Source organism: Solanum lycopersicum, chromosome 2, assembly GCF_036512215.1.
Source record: "Solanum lycopersicum chromosome 2, SLM_r2.1".
NCBI lineage: Eukaryota > Viridiplantae > Streptophyta > Magnoliopsida > Solanales > Solanaceae > Solanum > Solanum lycopersicum.
Window position 1 is genome coordinate 59,402,175 of NC_090801.1, and position 15,003 is coordinate 59,417,177.

Below are 15,003 nucleotides of genomic sequence, written 5' to 3' on the forward strand. Positions count from 1 at the left end.
TTATAGAACAACGATTTGGTATTTTGCCATTATTACTTAATTTCTTTTTCCAATTATATCTTTACATACTATTTCAAAATATCATTTCACCTTTTACCTTATATTATTTAATTCTAGTCAAACCTCCTATCCTAAGATAATTAAGAATGTTTTAATAAATTTATAAATTACAGTACAGTACAATACAATCAAACCAGACAATTAAAATGTTATAAACAACAACAAATAATATAGTCTAACCAAGCATTATATCTATCATACGATACAACAGAGTACAATACATTATGAAACAATGAGTAACAATAATCCGAACACAATGTTGTTCATTCTATTTGACTATCAAGTAACTATGAAACACTTATTTGTGCAGTGTCATGAATTCTTCTAAGAATATATTAAAAGAGCGAGTGAAATCGACGAGTCAAATATCCTTATATTTGAATATTGTGAAAATTAAAAACAAAAACTATGCTTGGTCCAAGAGAGGAGATCACAAAAATTGAACTCGATGACTTAAACCTGCAGCTTTGAAATTGAAGATAGAGTTGCCTCACCCTTTATGTCCTACTCGATATTGAGTGAGGGTGAAGATGACGTGAGTTGGAAAATAAAAAGAGACGATCAATTGCTGAAAACTAAAGATTCCATTAATCAATTGAGGAGGTTACATTTGGACATTAAATTGTACCCCTGAGGCTACAAAAAAACAATGCAAAAATAGACTACACAGTAAGCAAATTACAGCTTAACAAAATTTTCCACTCGTCCTATTTTGGTATCTAAAAAATGCGGGAGAAACCACAAAAGCGAAAGGTCTCAAAATCATATCCTAAATCAACTATGAAATCGTCAAAATTGGAGTGTACTCCGGAAAACGCATTGGACATGGCCAAGGTGTATTCAATGCCGGAAGAACTAACTCCCCAAAAGTATGCGGCTTTTGGTGCCCATCTTGAATGAAGATGCGAACTCATTCCAGGCTCTAACTGGCTTTTTAGAGATCTCCCAAAATCACATGGAAAATAGCAAGACATCCACAGTTTACAAATTTGAACTACCTGGCTCCCGAAAGGTGATTCAATTCTGATCTATCGATCCAGACACTTGCTTCTATTGTGAGCGTACATACTGGATATAGTCGAGCTGAAACAGCAGGACAGTGATTCATAGTAAAGATCCCAATTGGCTTCACAAATCACAGCGGCAGATGTTCCCATGTATGTTAAAATTTCTATGGGGTTGATGTACAAGCAGAGGTGAAGATCTTTATACATAGTTCATGGCATAGCGGAAGTATTCTTCGGGAATCTACCAGACAATGGTACTCTCTGCTGCACACCCCGAGAATATTCAGGTTTCAATCTTTTATTAGAAAATCCCTGCTGCTGCAATGATCTGGATGAAAGAGCAACAATAAATGCACAATCAGAAGCTAATACTGGTTTACCTCCAAAACAAAGCCATGGAGAACACAGCTCTAAAATAAAGATAATGGCTTCATCAGAAATCCAATACCCGCTCACCCTTAAATAACAAGATGCGAAGGAGGCAAAAAAATATAAATTATGAACAGATGGCAGCAAAAAGACAAACCAGAATCCCCACCCCCACCCCAAACCCACACATATACAGAAAGAATTTCATTAGGTTTACTGGGTGGCCAGAAGAAAAAAATTGCCTTCCAAATAGGGGAAACTACATTAGTCTAGTTTCAAAAGTGAAATGCCTGAAATCACTTGCCTTGGAGAACCCTGGCGCTTGTGAGAAAATTGAGCCAGCTCAGACTTCAGAGCAACAAGAGCCCTTTCAGCAGCCTAGAGAAACAAATGTGCAGCCCAAAATTTTAAAATCATAGAGAAAAGGGATAAGAGAGGAATTTAAAAAGTAAGCACCTGTGTTTTAGCATCATCCCACGTTGGACCAATTCCTTTGCCAAATACTTGGCCATCAATTTCCACCTGCAATGTGATTTACCAAATAGACAAAAATAATGTCAGCAAGGCAAGAGATAGTTGCTCTATAGACATGATGATAACTCTGCCATCTTAAGTGCATACTTGTTTCTTGAAACTATGAGAATCACTACTTCGCAAACAAAACTATAAACCAAATCTCCACCAACCATCCACCATTATATGAATTTCTAATATCGAACTTGATGTTTAGCAAAGAATGCTTTCCAGAAACTTCAATATCAGATTAAACATTAAATGTTTTTAACCTACCAAGAGAAAGAACTGAATGCAAAGTTCTTCTCATGTTGCAGGACAAGAAATGTGAATTTACAGTACAATCCTGCTACAGAGCATTGATACTAGAGAATGTACAGTTGGTAATGGAGAAATATTGGATAAGTGGTACAGCAGAAGGTAGAGTGTTTTTTTAAGCTCACAGAGCATGGATGTTTGCTTGACACAGGACAAGCTGCAGAAAAAGGGGCAATTCATCTTCAACAGATGCTATCTAAGAGAGAGGGAAATAGAGGAAAATAAGTCAATTCCAAGTGTGACACAGTTCCAGAAATGTTTTCAAGGTTAAATGGACAATGTCAAAGACCGACCAAGAAGCTATTTGGAAGCTCGAGATAAAGGGGTCTGACTTTTAAGTAAGGGGTCAGGGCCTAACTCCCCTCTCCCAACCAAAATGATGGCCTTCAATATACAAAAGAGGAGAAGAAAAAAAGAGGCGGCTGAGGCTGGGGACTCCAGAGTAAATAGAGAAATAGGATATAGAAAACCAATTCATGTTTGTATTCTCTGGAACATGGAAAGGAAGGAAAGCAGATTTTGTAGAACAGAACAGAAGCCATCAGTAAATTAAAGTTCAATACTGTATGTTACTAGCATACTGGAATATTTGAAAAAAAAATACAGAAAACATGCTAATGGGATACTATCTCTTGAACTTTTGTTAAACATATTCAATATTTATCTTAGTGCTGTTCAAGATTAATAAAATCTTTCCTATAGTGATTATAAGAGAGAGAGAACTAAATGCAAAGGATAAATGACCCAGATCCATCCCGTGAATGAAGCAAAAGGTTGCAATCATTTCAAAATAATAAATGGTATATCGCCTCTAAGCCATGAGTCAGAAAAGATGAAAAGAGTTCCTAACACTACAGCAAAGCATATTTCGATTAATCAGCAATACAAAGAAGAAAAGGAAGTAAATAGGCAACCTGGGCGTATATTTCACTTTTCTGGCCCGGATTAACTGAAAGTTGAGGCTGAGTTTGAAATGCCAAACCAAGTCCTTCAATTGCACACTGAAAGAATCAAAATAATAAATGGCACATCCCAAGACATCAAAAGAAAACTGAGGTAAATAAGGTACACTAACATAGCAAGCTTATAAAATCTTACTAGTTCTCTTAGGGCGCCAACTGAACCCACTGACTTCTTAAAAACCTCAAGCCTTGGATCCAACACTCTGGGAGGCTCTGATGCAAAAGAATGTGAGACACGATCTTGATACCCAAAAGGACTCATGTTCTCAACAAACCCATTATCACTTGCATTTGGAAACCTAAATCCATCACCCTGAGTGGAACTGGAATCAGCTTTGATACATGACAAGTATTTGTCTGTAAAAGCAACATGAAAATGTCAAAATCATCAATCTTATTTGGAAACATAACATTTGACCCGATGGACATCTAAAATTCATGGATATTGCAAATGGTTTGCTAATAAGAAAATATTCCTCTGATTTGCCAACAAGCACACTATATAAGACTTGTGTAGTGCTTATTCAGCAAGAACAATGATAACTATTTACCCCCCATCCTCTCCAACCACAGTATATCGTGGCTAAGTCATATCAATACCAAATTAGGCCAAAATTAGATACCTGTCATCTCTCTAAAGAGTTCCTTAACACAAGGATTAAACAATTAACATCAACATTAAAATTCTCAAGAGTCCTACGTGAAGTAATGTGATCACCAACTATTCTGCCCAAAAAAGAAATGTCCTCCTCTTTCTGAACCCTTTTCCAGGAAAGGGACTGGTCAACAAAACCCCACACATTATTTTTACAATATTCTACTGAAGCATTATGCACACAACTAGAAGGATGACTCCTTGAAAAGAAGAAAAAAGCAGCATCTATGCAAATAATGCAAAACCTCTTTTTTTTATTATTATTATTTTGGTTAGGAGGGGGGAACGGTGTGAGGCCCATTTACAAGTGATGAAGGCCAATCCAACTGATTTTATATATATATATATATATATATATATATATACATATATATACACACACACACACACATATATATACACACACACACACATATATATATACACACAAAAAAATGTACATAAATTGGAGTAACAACCCAACAAACTACTATTTATTTTTGATACAGACAACTCAAACGCAGAACTAAGTAGAGCAGGAAAAGTTGAACTTCACAGAAGCATGAAAGCCTTTTAGCTTGACTCTTATCACTCCTAAGAGTTTTTCAAACTTACTCTCAAAATTTAAATAATTTTCCCAATAGATGAAACAAAATTCACCACTGAAAGATGTCACAGTCAAGTGGAATAAGATCCACTTAACTCAAATTCAGCATAAAATCATCTTAAAGACTGCACAGGAATACTCACAACTCCAAGTGCCAACAACATCAGTTCATAACTTCACTCTATCACCAGGTTTGCTCAAAGAACACTCTATAACCGTGGAAGTGCATGTAGGTTAAGCTAATACAAGGTGATGAAATCTAATCACAGTAAAGCCAACCTTTGAAAAGTCAGATCATTTCCTACAGTAAATTATGACACAACACAACAAACTTACCGGCCAGATACATAAGAGATTCCTCAGCAGCATGTCGTTGCGCTTCCCTTCTCGTCCGGCCGATTCCTTCTCCAACCTTTTCTCCTGCAAACAACACCTATACAAGCAATACAAACTATGACTCAATAAGATGGATAGACCTCAGTAAAAAAGATTGCAGAAAATCAGATAGGGAGCTTGTCCAACAACACAAAAGAAGTGTTGACATTCATGCTACTAAAACATGGCTTGACAGAGCTCACAGGCAAGACAGAAACAAGGCCCATAAGACTATTGTGGTACATTCTTCATTAAGTAAAGGTGAGACTTAAAGCTCATTGGAATAGTAGAACTAGGATATATGTAATCAGCATACCTCCAAGCAGAACTGCAGTTCTGGACTCGAAAGAAAACTTGATCTGAATTCGACCTGCATGTATTTTCCATAAGCATTCAGAGAAATCACAAATAGAAGGGAGGAAACTTTACATTAGTGCTGCCTGATGACTGGACATAGGGGAAGCACTACCTTCACTCCACACTTGAATGCAATATCTTGTAAAGCTCCAGCAGGTGTATCTAGATATGGATCATAATGTCCAGGATCAAGGTCAAGAACCCTGTTGCTGGAAGATGACCGACCCAAGGAAACATCCTCACCTGTGAAACTAGAACTTTTTAACACCATTTCTGAATAGAGATTTAGCTTGTCTCATATTTTTCGTCCAGTGACATCACATAGTTGCATAACAGACCTGTTATTTGCTTTTTCTTTTTTAAAGTCTCATGTGTTTGTTTTATAAGAATATAAAGTGTAGTTATTTAGCTTGTACACATTAAAAAACACTTTTATTTTGATCAACACTGAGATATTATATTCATCGTCTGTGAGGATTCATGTAACTGACCCCATCAGGGCCAGCTTGTGCACATCATGACTAATCCCATGGAGTACCTGCTAACTCCCACCATCACAGGTACAAGGTAACTTTGTCCATCAAGACTTGGACAAGGCATGGTCATTGTATAAACCTAAGCAGAAAGATGCATGCCAAAATGCACTCCTAAAACCAAAATCACATTTGCTTTCATAATAAAAGAAGAAACCTGGGAGGGGGCTGAGGCTAACAAAAGCACTCAACATGAGCCCATACTGCTTAGTTTTGTTTCTCTGGGTGTTAAAAGAGGTCCATACTCCAAAAAATTGTAATATTGTAGGGTAACCTATTTTTGTCCTCTTTTCAGCAGTTCCCACTTCTGAGTTCTGACAAGGATTATAAACTATAGCATCTATTACTGCAAAATTTCAAGTACTTAACAAGCTTTCTGAAAGCAACTTAAAGGAAAAGTGAAAACTAAGAAACAGTTTTTGGTCAACATATGTACCAATCAGAAACCATCTTAAGTTAAAGAATCAAAATGCTTAAGCTTTTACATAACAGTTCTCAAGCGTGGTTCATGGCCATACCTGGTGGGCGAAAGCTAGGTTGTGATTGGGAAAATCTCATCCTGTCATCCCGAGGGATTACCTGGAAACCAAAATGGAAACAAACCAAAAAGAACAGTTAGGTCATAAGTTACTCGTGATAAATGAATTTTCAAAGCTGTTGGCATTAACAAATAGATAACTCACCTCTTTTGGCAGCCTTTGGTTCTCAAAAAAAACTCTATCAGATGGCATAGAAGTCTCCATTTTGGGAAGAAAAGGTGGATGAGGAGGCCGATGTTTGTTAATATGCATAGACTCTGGATTTAAAGGAAATTCCTTGGGAGGTAAGGGTCGATTAAGTTGCCTAGGGCTCACCTCTTCCTCAGCCGGAAACCAACCATGTGGCTGCACCCGTGGTGGCACAGATACTTGTAATGGAGTCCCAATAGGGAACTTTGGTTCACTTGATACTTGATCTCTCGTGTCTTGACCATGCTGCAATATAAGTAATCTCCTCCTTGTATCAGGATCTAATTCAGATTCTGGTACCTCACCCTCTTCCCTAGCAGGAGAACTTTGCAAGCTTGTATCCTGAGGACTTATTTGAGTCACTGATGATTTAAGTACAGAAGTCACTTGAGGGAGATGTTGAGTAGGAAAAGGCACCACTGGGCCTTGAATGCTTGGTTGTGAAATAACAGGTGGGACAGGGTACTGGAGAGCTGGTACAAGTCTTGGATCCAAATTTGTCATTTGAGAAGGAACACTTGTTGAAGCCAACATTGCTTCCTGAAAGGTCGAGATAACTAAATATTACGCTACAGTATCACAAAGAACACAAGTTCCATTACATGCTAGAAGAAAAGATTACACTGTACAGAGGAATGAATTATCAAGAGAGCAGAATAACCACATCCAGCACTTCTGAACCTCATGAAAAGTGTGGATACACATACCCAAACTGAGTACAAGACTCAAATATAACATTATTGTACCTTCAGTCTTCTTTCAACCTCACTATCAGCCATTCCATCAAATCCAAGTGAATCTTTATTCCCATTTACAGCTGAAGGATCATCCTGACAAGCAAATAATATATTCTCTCATAAATATTCATAATAATTTTTAAATTGGTGCAAAATTTTATCATCCATATTGTAGATAATCATAAAAACTAAGATCTGTCAAGAGAAATGGAAACTTTTAGACATCATCCTCACTAACCTCCGAAATCAAATAGTTGCTAACATCGGGAGCAGAAGGAACTTGTTTAATATCATCTTCATATGCAACTTCAGATATTCGCTGTAATAGGCCTTCATCAAAATCTCTGCATAAAGTCAGACCAAGTAAATCTAATTTAGATAAGAAACTAACCCCAAGAGACGACCAAATCTAAATAAAATAAGATAAAATAAGTTGGACAATAAAGATTATTGGCACCAGGTAATCTCCTAAAATCTTACTTGAAAAAACCACCTCTAACATTGCAGGCTACATTTCTGGCAACACAAAGAACAGGAACAGAATTGTTGCCCTACAGTAAAATTATTCAAGTACTTCAGAATGTTAACATATGATATAGTTCAACATCTCATAGAAACACTAAGAGAATGTGGTACATACTTCAGCTTGAGGGGCAAAATATGGAGCAAATGCAGGAACAACGTGCACTCGAGGTTGATCCTTATCATCCCACACTTTCAAGCGATCATCAATCACCAATGCCATCTTAGGATGACAATTTCCATCTTGGAATACATTGAACAAAGATTTCCTCAAGCCTACAAAATAATCATGAAAAGTCAGTGATTAGAGAGAAAAAGAACAATGCACTAGCGAAAGTTTTGTAATTTAGAAACTTGCCAGACTTGACACAGACAATACGATCCAAGAGTTCTTGTGAGTTAATCAAGTTTGAATCTGGATCAAGAAGGCGCCACATTTCTAAAGCATAATCTCTTTCAGCCATTGTGCACACATAAACTTCAAAGCGCTTCCGACCCCTTGCAGTCAGATAGCTGCGGAGATCCTCCCAAGCAGGTCTCAATCTCACAAGAACACTAGTATCACGGATCTGCCATGGAAAGAATATGTGATGCATCCCCCCAAAAAAAGTATGATAAAGCTACAGACCATAAAACAGTTTAATGCAAAAGAGGAAGGGGAGAAAGAAATGGATAGTCCTATCACTGAACCCCTTTCAACAGTAAACGTAAGACTACAAATGACTTGCATTCCTCATCTGGCTGTCAACTAGTCATCAGTGGACCATAAATGACACGATTAACAAAACAGGGATAACATGGTATAGACGATAGAGTACAAAGTCCACATACCATTGGATTAATACGAGTAAGAATAATGTTTCTATCTTGCAACCTAATCAGGGGTCTGACAATAGGTTGGTGATTATCAGACAATGCGGGGAAAACCTCAGACTGAGATCTGATCACCTTTCCATTGTCAACAACCTGATCATTTTCGGCATATTGCTTTAAAATAATTTTATCCTCCTGGTAACGCTTGACCTCAGCCAGCATAACAGAGGCACGTTGCGGATCTGACTCTGAATTTATTTTCCGCTGCAAGGCCTCTATTCTATCCTCAAATGAACGCATTGTGTTGGCAACTATGAGTGTCTCATCAAGATCAAATACAATGCCAAGACACCTGAGGTTTAGCATTGTTAGACAAGAATCATAAAGCCCTGATGCAACCTTAAATCCCCAAAAGCAAGGACATTGTCCGCCAATATTCTTAGACTGCATGGCGACTAAATGAAGTTCCTCTCTTCCAAGTGACATCACTGCAGTCTGCATTAAAAAAATACACGGTAATAACTTTGATAAGCAAGCAATTGACATTTGATAGGGAGACAACGAGAAAGAGCCAAAATAAATACCACATATCAGAGGAAAGACCTCTCAAAAATCTAAGCTACAAATGATACATTTGCAGACGACATGGAAGATGTATTTGTGAAAAGCTTTCAGAATGTTTGTCTATTTGCAACAATTTGAATAGACCTTTTTATATATGTATAGGAACAATTAGAGTAGACCTTCTACATTCAAAAAATAAACAAAATAGACTTTTTATGTTCATCATATCAGAAAGCTATCAATTGTAAAAGAGCTTCAAATACTCTTCGAGTCCTCTTTCAAGTATAGACCCCTGAAGCAAGAATCCCAACCTGATATTTACAAAACAAATGCAGGAATAGAAGTAATCTACATTAGATTCACTAGTTCTTAAAAGAAACCTCAGCTTGACAAGAAATACAAGGACAGATTGCTACTTAAACTAAGTTGCTCGGACTCCGGTGCTGATCTAGAGGTCCAATTCATCATGATCTAAATTTTGAGATTCGATGATAGGGATATAGGTATGGATACGAATGCGGTGGTTCGACTAAAAATAATTCAAATATTTAAAAGTAGAGTTATAAAACCTAAATTAGGATGTAGTATGTGGGAAAGCTTGAGGAGAGAATATCGATAAGAGGGAAATCCGGAAAGAGCTAAAAGGAAATTTCTATATACAAGGTATTTGATTTTCTTCAAATTCACCTTAACTTTTGTTTAGATTAAATAAATAAATCAATAAATCTATCCGGCATTCCTTCTTCGAATATGGTCTAAGTACCAAAATAGATTGACCATACAGGGTACGGATACCACACCCATGTCGTGTCAACACGTGTGCGGCACCTAAAGTGAAGAGCCCGAGCAACTTAGTCTTCAACAGAACCCTGTAATAGAACCCTATCCATCAGTCCATCCCTTTCTCAACTTCACACTGCAGTAGACAGCAAAAGGCTCAATCTTTCAGCATCCCATTAATTTACAGAAAAAGAAAAGCATTAAAGTCACCAAGTTCATTGAGTTCCCATATATGTAGGTCTCACATTTTAAACAAATCTGCAAAGAATTCTGTGAACTTCCAGGGACAGTATTAGTCTAAAGTCCAAAATTTTCAAAATAAAAAAAAAAAGGAACAACCCAAACGAGCAACTGCCACATCAATTATTTGGTCATCATCCATTTTATCCAGAGTCCAGTTCTTAAAAATAGTTAGGATTTTAATTTTTTTTTTTTTAGTGTAGAATCAAGAGTTTGATTCTTAAAATTCAGGTTACGTTTCCTCTGGATATTAATTACTTGTTTCATGAACTAGGTTTATTTCTCATAATTAGCCAGTCCTGGAAATGATTCGATTAGTTTTATCTTAATTTCTTTTAATTATCTCAAGTTCAAGTTCGTTACTGTCAATTCAGCAATTTGGGGTATACCTTGTTATCTCTGAGACATGTGGAATGCAAAAGAGTGAGCGGCGAGTCTTGGGTCAGCGGCTTTGATTTTGTAGGTTCCAATTTGAAGCTTAATCCAGTAGTAACTGTGTGTAGCACTGCCAGTGGTGGACATCTCTCACTTGACGGCGAATAGTGAGATATCCTTATTAACTTCTCCCCCCATACCACACCCTTCTCACCGTACATTTCAACTTCTCCCACCAATCTTTCTCCTTCATACAACAACACCGTCGATTTAAACATTTTTTCCTTTTTTTTTTTTTGCGTTGTTTCTCTGTAATCACAAAAAATTCAAAAATTAAAACCAATTTCTATCCTTTCCCTTTCAGTTTCTCATCGTCAATATAGATCGATCTAGAAATTATGCTTAAAATCCAATCGAAACAGGAAAAAAAAAGTCAGATCTTATCAAATCTACCAATAAAACGTCATCGTTTATCAAATTTCATTCAGATTTACCCAAAAAAATACCCAAAAAAATGAAAGTTTTAGGGTTTCTTTATAGAAGATGATGATTAAGAGAAGATTAAAAGTAGGGTTTAGATGATTTTTCAGATAGTAGTTGTTGTACGGCGGTGTAGATGACGATGCGGTGGCTCAACTGTGTTTTGTGAAACCCTAGATCCACACAGAGTGAAAGGTCAATTTTGTACTTTCTCTCTCTTATCTCCTTCTCTCTCTATCTCTTATTACACAGAGATGCTTGATGATGATGATATAAATATATAGGAAAAAATATATAAATTCGGCGGAAATATTTAAATAAAGATTCTAGGTTATTTTAACCTACTACTCTCTCCACTTATCTTTGACCGTATATTTTTCACATATATCTTAATTATCAATAATTGATATATATATCATTTTTTTTAAATAATTATATATATATAATTTTTATGAATAAATTTTCAATAAAATTTAAACGATTTATTCCTTTTTAAAATTGAAATATGTCACATGAACTATAGTCTAATAAATAAAAATAACCTAAATTTATTGGGTGCTTCGGTTACGTCACGTAGGTAATGTGAAAGGGAAGTAATTAAAACAAAAAGTACACTGTACCTGAATCTAGTTCTATAAAATAATAAAATGAAAGGTTATTTTTTCATATGTACTTGAGAAGAAGTCATTTTCATAAATATAAATGTTTATAAACTTGACAGTATTTGATGTAATTATTAAGTATTATTCAGCCAAAAAAAAAAGTAATTATTAAGTATTAAATATTTGGCAATAGTGTTTAGTTGATAGTTATAATACTTGGGAAGAAGTCATTTTCTGTGTTTTATGAGTAATATATTGGTTTTCTTTTTCATAAAAAAAACAATGTCATTTTTGATGTAATTATAAGTATTATTCAGCAAACAAAAGTAATTATTAAGTACTAAATTTTTGGCAATGGTGTTTAGTTGATGGTTAAAATATATATTAATATCATGTAAAGTCATTATTCCAAAGGTCTTTTGATTAGATTAAGTCAGGTAATTTTGATTTAGGTATTTCTTTTGTTTTTCGATGAAATTGTTGAAAATATTTTTTTATTTATGATAAATTATACAATCGACTTTTAATCTATCCTTCGTAGATTCAACTGATGATATTCAGTTAGATATATAAACAAAAAAAAAGCACTTGTTGAGTTCATTTCATCACTATATGCATATTATACATTCAATACAAATTTATTGCGACCCTAATATTTATAATCTCCATGAGATTATATCTCGCAAGCTACCATAAAATAATATATTCAATATGAAGCTATAAATTAAATTAGTCAAGATAAGGTCATCTTAAAAAGTTTATGTTGAAATTCAATATTTAATGACGATTTCAGATTAAAAAAAAATAATCATTAAAAAAATAAAATATTAATTTAACCGATTAATCTTAGTATTAACATTCAATAATGATGATATGGTCAAGATTCTAAAATCTTTGGGTTTTTCTTTTAATTTAGTTTTAAAGATTATAAATTGAAAACGAATAAAATAAAATATCGTTCAGATCTTTTTTTGAAGCATATTTATATTTGAGAAGAAGTTATTTCCAATATCTCAAAATAATATTACTAATGAATTTAATAGTATTTTGATCTTATTAAATTTTGATAATAATGTATGTTTCAAGTTAAAATCACGATAAAAATCATTTATTTGAATTAATTTCATTTCTAAAATTACATAGAAAATAAAAATAATCTCACTATTAACTTATTATGTTATTAGGTTCAACATCTATGAGATTGTATTTATAATGTTTCATTAGAAGTTTTGGTCAATATAAATCATAAATTAGGGTAATAAGAGGAATAGGTCATATTGAAAATTAAAATTAACAGTTTAATATTAGATATAAATTTTTGATCAAAAATCATATTTCACTATCGAAAGAAAGAGATATATCTTGTTTAGTTTTCGTAACCTTCTAACATAAGCATTAATAATCACTAATGTTGATATCGACAACATTTGGCGAAACTCCATTATTTTTTTAAAAATTAATTTAAAAATATTTGATTATAAATATAGAAAATAACAAAAATAAGATATCTTTTTACTTTATGAGTATAAATTATTATTTTTAATAGGATTAATAAAATTAATATTATTTTGATGAATTTCTTAATTATTAAGTATTAGTATTTATGCTTAGTTGATAAGTGAAATAGTATCTTGTGAAGTCATAAAAATTATTCACTTGATAAAGTCAATTTCAACAATAAATACATATATGATCTATGTATTAATAATAAAGTATGTCACTGATAATTTATTGCAAGACATGTAAATTTATTTCGTGATTGTATTCTACGAGTTTATCGTAATTATTTTATCTTATATAAAATTAAAAATTAGTCATGGTCGAGAAGAGAAGTCGTATTAAAAATTTGAGTTCGAGACAAGATATTAGAAAATAATTTCTTATCTATGAACAATCTTTCAGTGCTCAAACCTATGGTATAAGCATTCAATAAAATTGATTTCGTCAAGATTTTTTCACAAATTAATCTTAAAAATTTATAGCTATAAAAATAATAATCACAACCTAAATTTTATTTATCACATACAAAGAAACATGTTATTCATGTCACACATAAATTATCTATATCAATATAATTGAGTTATGTCAATATCAAGTTGAAAGTTTAAAAATTAATACAAGATGTTGTGTCAATAGATAGAATATGACAACTCACAATAGTGTAATTTTAAAAAATGGCCTAAAATAACCCTCAAAATATTATAAATCGTATAAAATTATTCTCCATCCACTTATTGTCTTCAAAATATCATTTTAATTCACATATTGGTTCCAAAATACCTTTGTCATCCACTTTTTGATTCAAAATTGACCACACTTATTTAACGGGTTTAAATTTAAATTATTTAAATATTTTTGTAAATACGTGGCACTAAACTATTTATTATAATTTAACTTATTAGTATAATTTATAAATCAATCCACTACCCACCCATTACTAATTAAAGCCCTCCAAATTAATAAACCCGTCACATTATTAATGCAACAACAGAAAAGCCACTGTTAATTGAGTGTTTTTAAAAATTTGAGGTAAAAATATTTATAGAAGTAAATTATCATACATTCAAGTTTCTGAATAAAAATTACCGATAAACTTAAAAGTCTGACTATGTTCATCTTAATTATTCTTACGTCTCAATTATTTGATGTAAAGGTTTTTAAAAAATCATAAATATTTATAAAATTATATTTTTTAAAAAGTGCATGAATTAATTCGGGATGTATTACTTATTTCCATTTAATCATAAATTTCTAATCAAATCTTGAAAGAGAAATTATATTTAAAGTGTCCTCCTAAATAAGCGGCTCAACCAAAAATTTAATTGGACTTCGGTTTGGACTCGAATAATTTTGGATGTCATTTTTCAGGAATCTATAATTTCATCGTGTTTTAGTAGTGTTTATGACGATTTTGAGATTATAATAGGATTATTAATTGGGTGGGGTTTATTTAGTAATGAGTGAGTAGTGTGTTCGTTTATGAATTATATTAATAAATTAAACTTTAACCAATAGTTGAATGCTAAGTATTTTAAAAAATATTTAAAGAGTTTAATTTTTAAAAAATTAAATAAGTGGTTAATTTTGAACCAAAGGTGAATGAAACCAATAGGTAGATGAGAAAGACAATTTGGAGTCAATGAGTGGATACATGGTAATTTTAAACCATTTTCAATACTTTAAAGATCTTTTAGGCCTTTTTTTCGGAATTATTTTTAATGGAGTAGGCTAAATTGAATATTTTGTCATGTATAGTAAGTATTCAAAATTGTCAAAATGATATAGTCCAAAATTCATTAAGATGCTTACTTAAAATTGTTAATAGTAAATTATCTTTTGAAACGGATCATGATCCAATCCAATTATCGGTCAAACTCATTCGAGCTCAAGAAATTCTTAAGCCAATTCTAGTTCAATTCACTTATAA

At 33.3% G+C, this 15,003-nt stretch overlaps 1 protein-coding gene across 2 annotated transcripts; it reads right to left on the reverse strand.

Moving 5' to 3' along the window:
- Positions 1-625: 625 nt before the first annotated feature.
- LOC101266384 (RNA polymerase II C-terminal domain phosphatase-like 1) lies at positions 626-11,266 on the reverse strand. 2 transcript variants are annotated; one of them, XM_069294483.1, is made up of 18 exons: positions 10,509-11,224; positions 9,787-10,015; positions 8,554-9,030; positions 8,081-8,291; positions 7,841-7,998; positions 7,681-7,751; positions 7,439-7,544; positions 7,210-7,293; positions 6,419-7,003; positions 6,254-6,314; positions 5,315-5,445; positions 5,162-5,215; positions 4,807-4,903; positions 3,366-3,586; positions 3,182-3,268; positions 1,893-1,958; positions 1,741-1,814; positions 626-1,395 (listed from the first exon to the last, which is right to left on the reverse strand). In XM_069294483.1, exons 3-18 carry the CDS (start codon positions 9,019-9,021, stop codon positions 1,278-1,280), a joined length of 2,592 nt encoding a protein of 863 aa, XP_069150584.1. In that variant the 5' UTR covers positions 9,022-9,030; positions 9,787-10,015; positions 10,509-11,224; the 3' UTR covers positions 626-1,277. The 2 variants fall into 2 exon arrangements, with proteins under 2 accessions (XP_069150584.1, XP_004232844.1); XM_004232796.5 differs by lacking the exon at positions 9,787-10,015 and having other exon boundaries at positions 10,509-11,266.
- Positions 11,267-15,003: the final 3,737 nt, after the last annotated feature.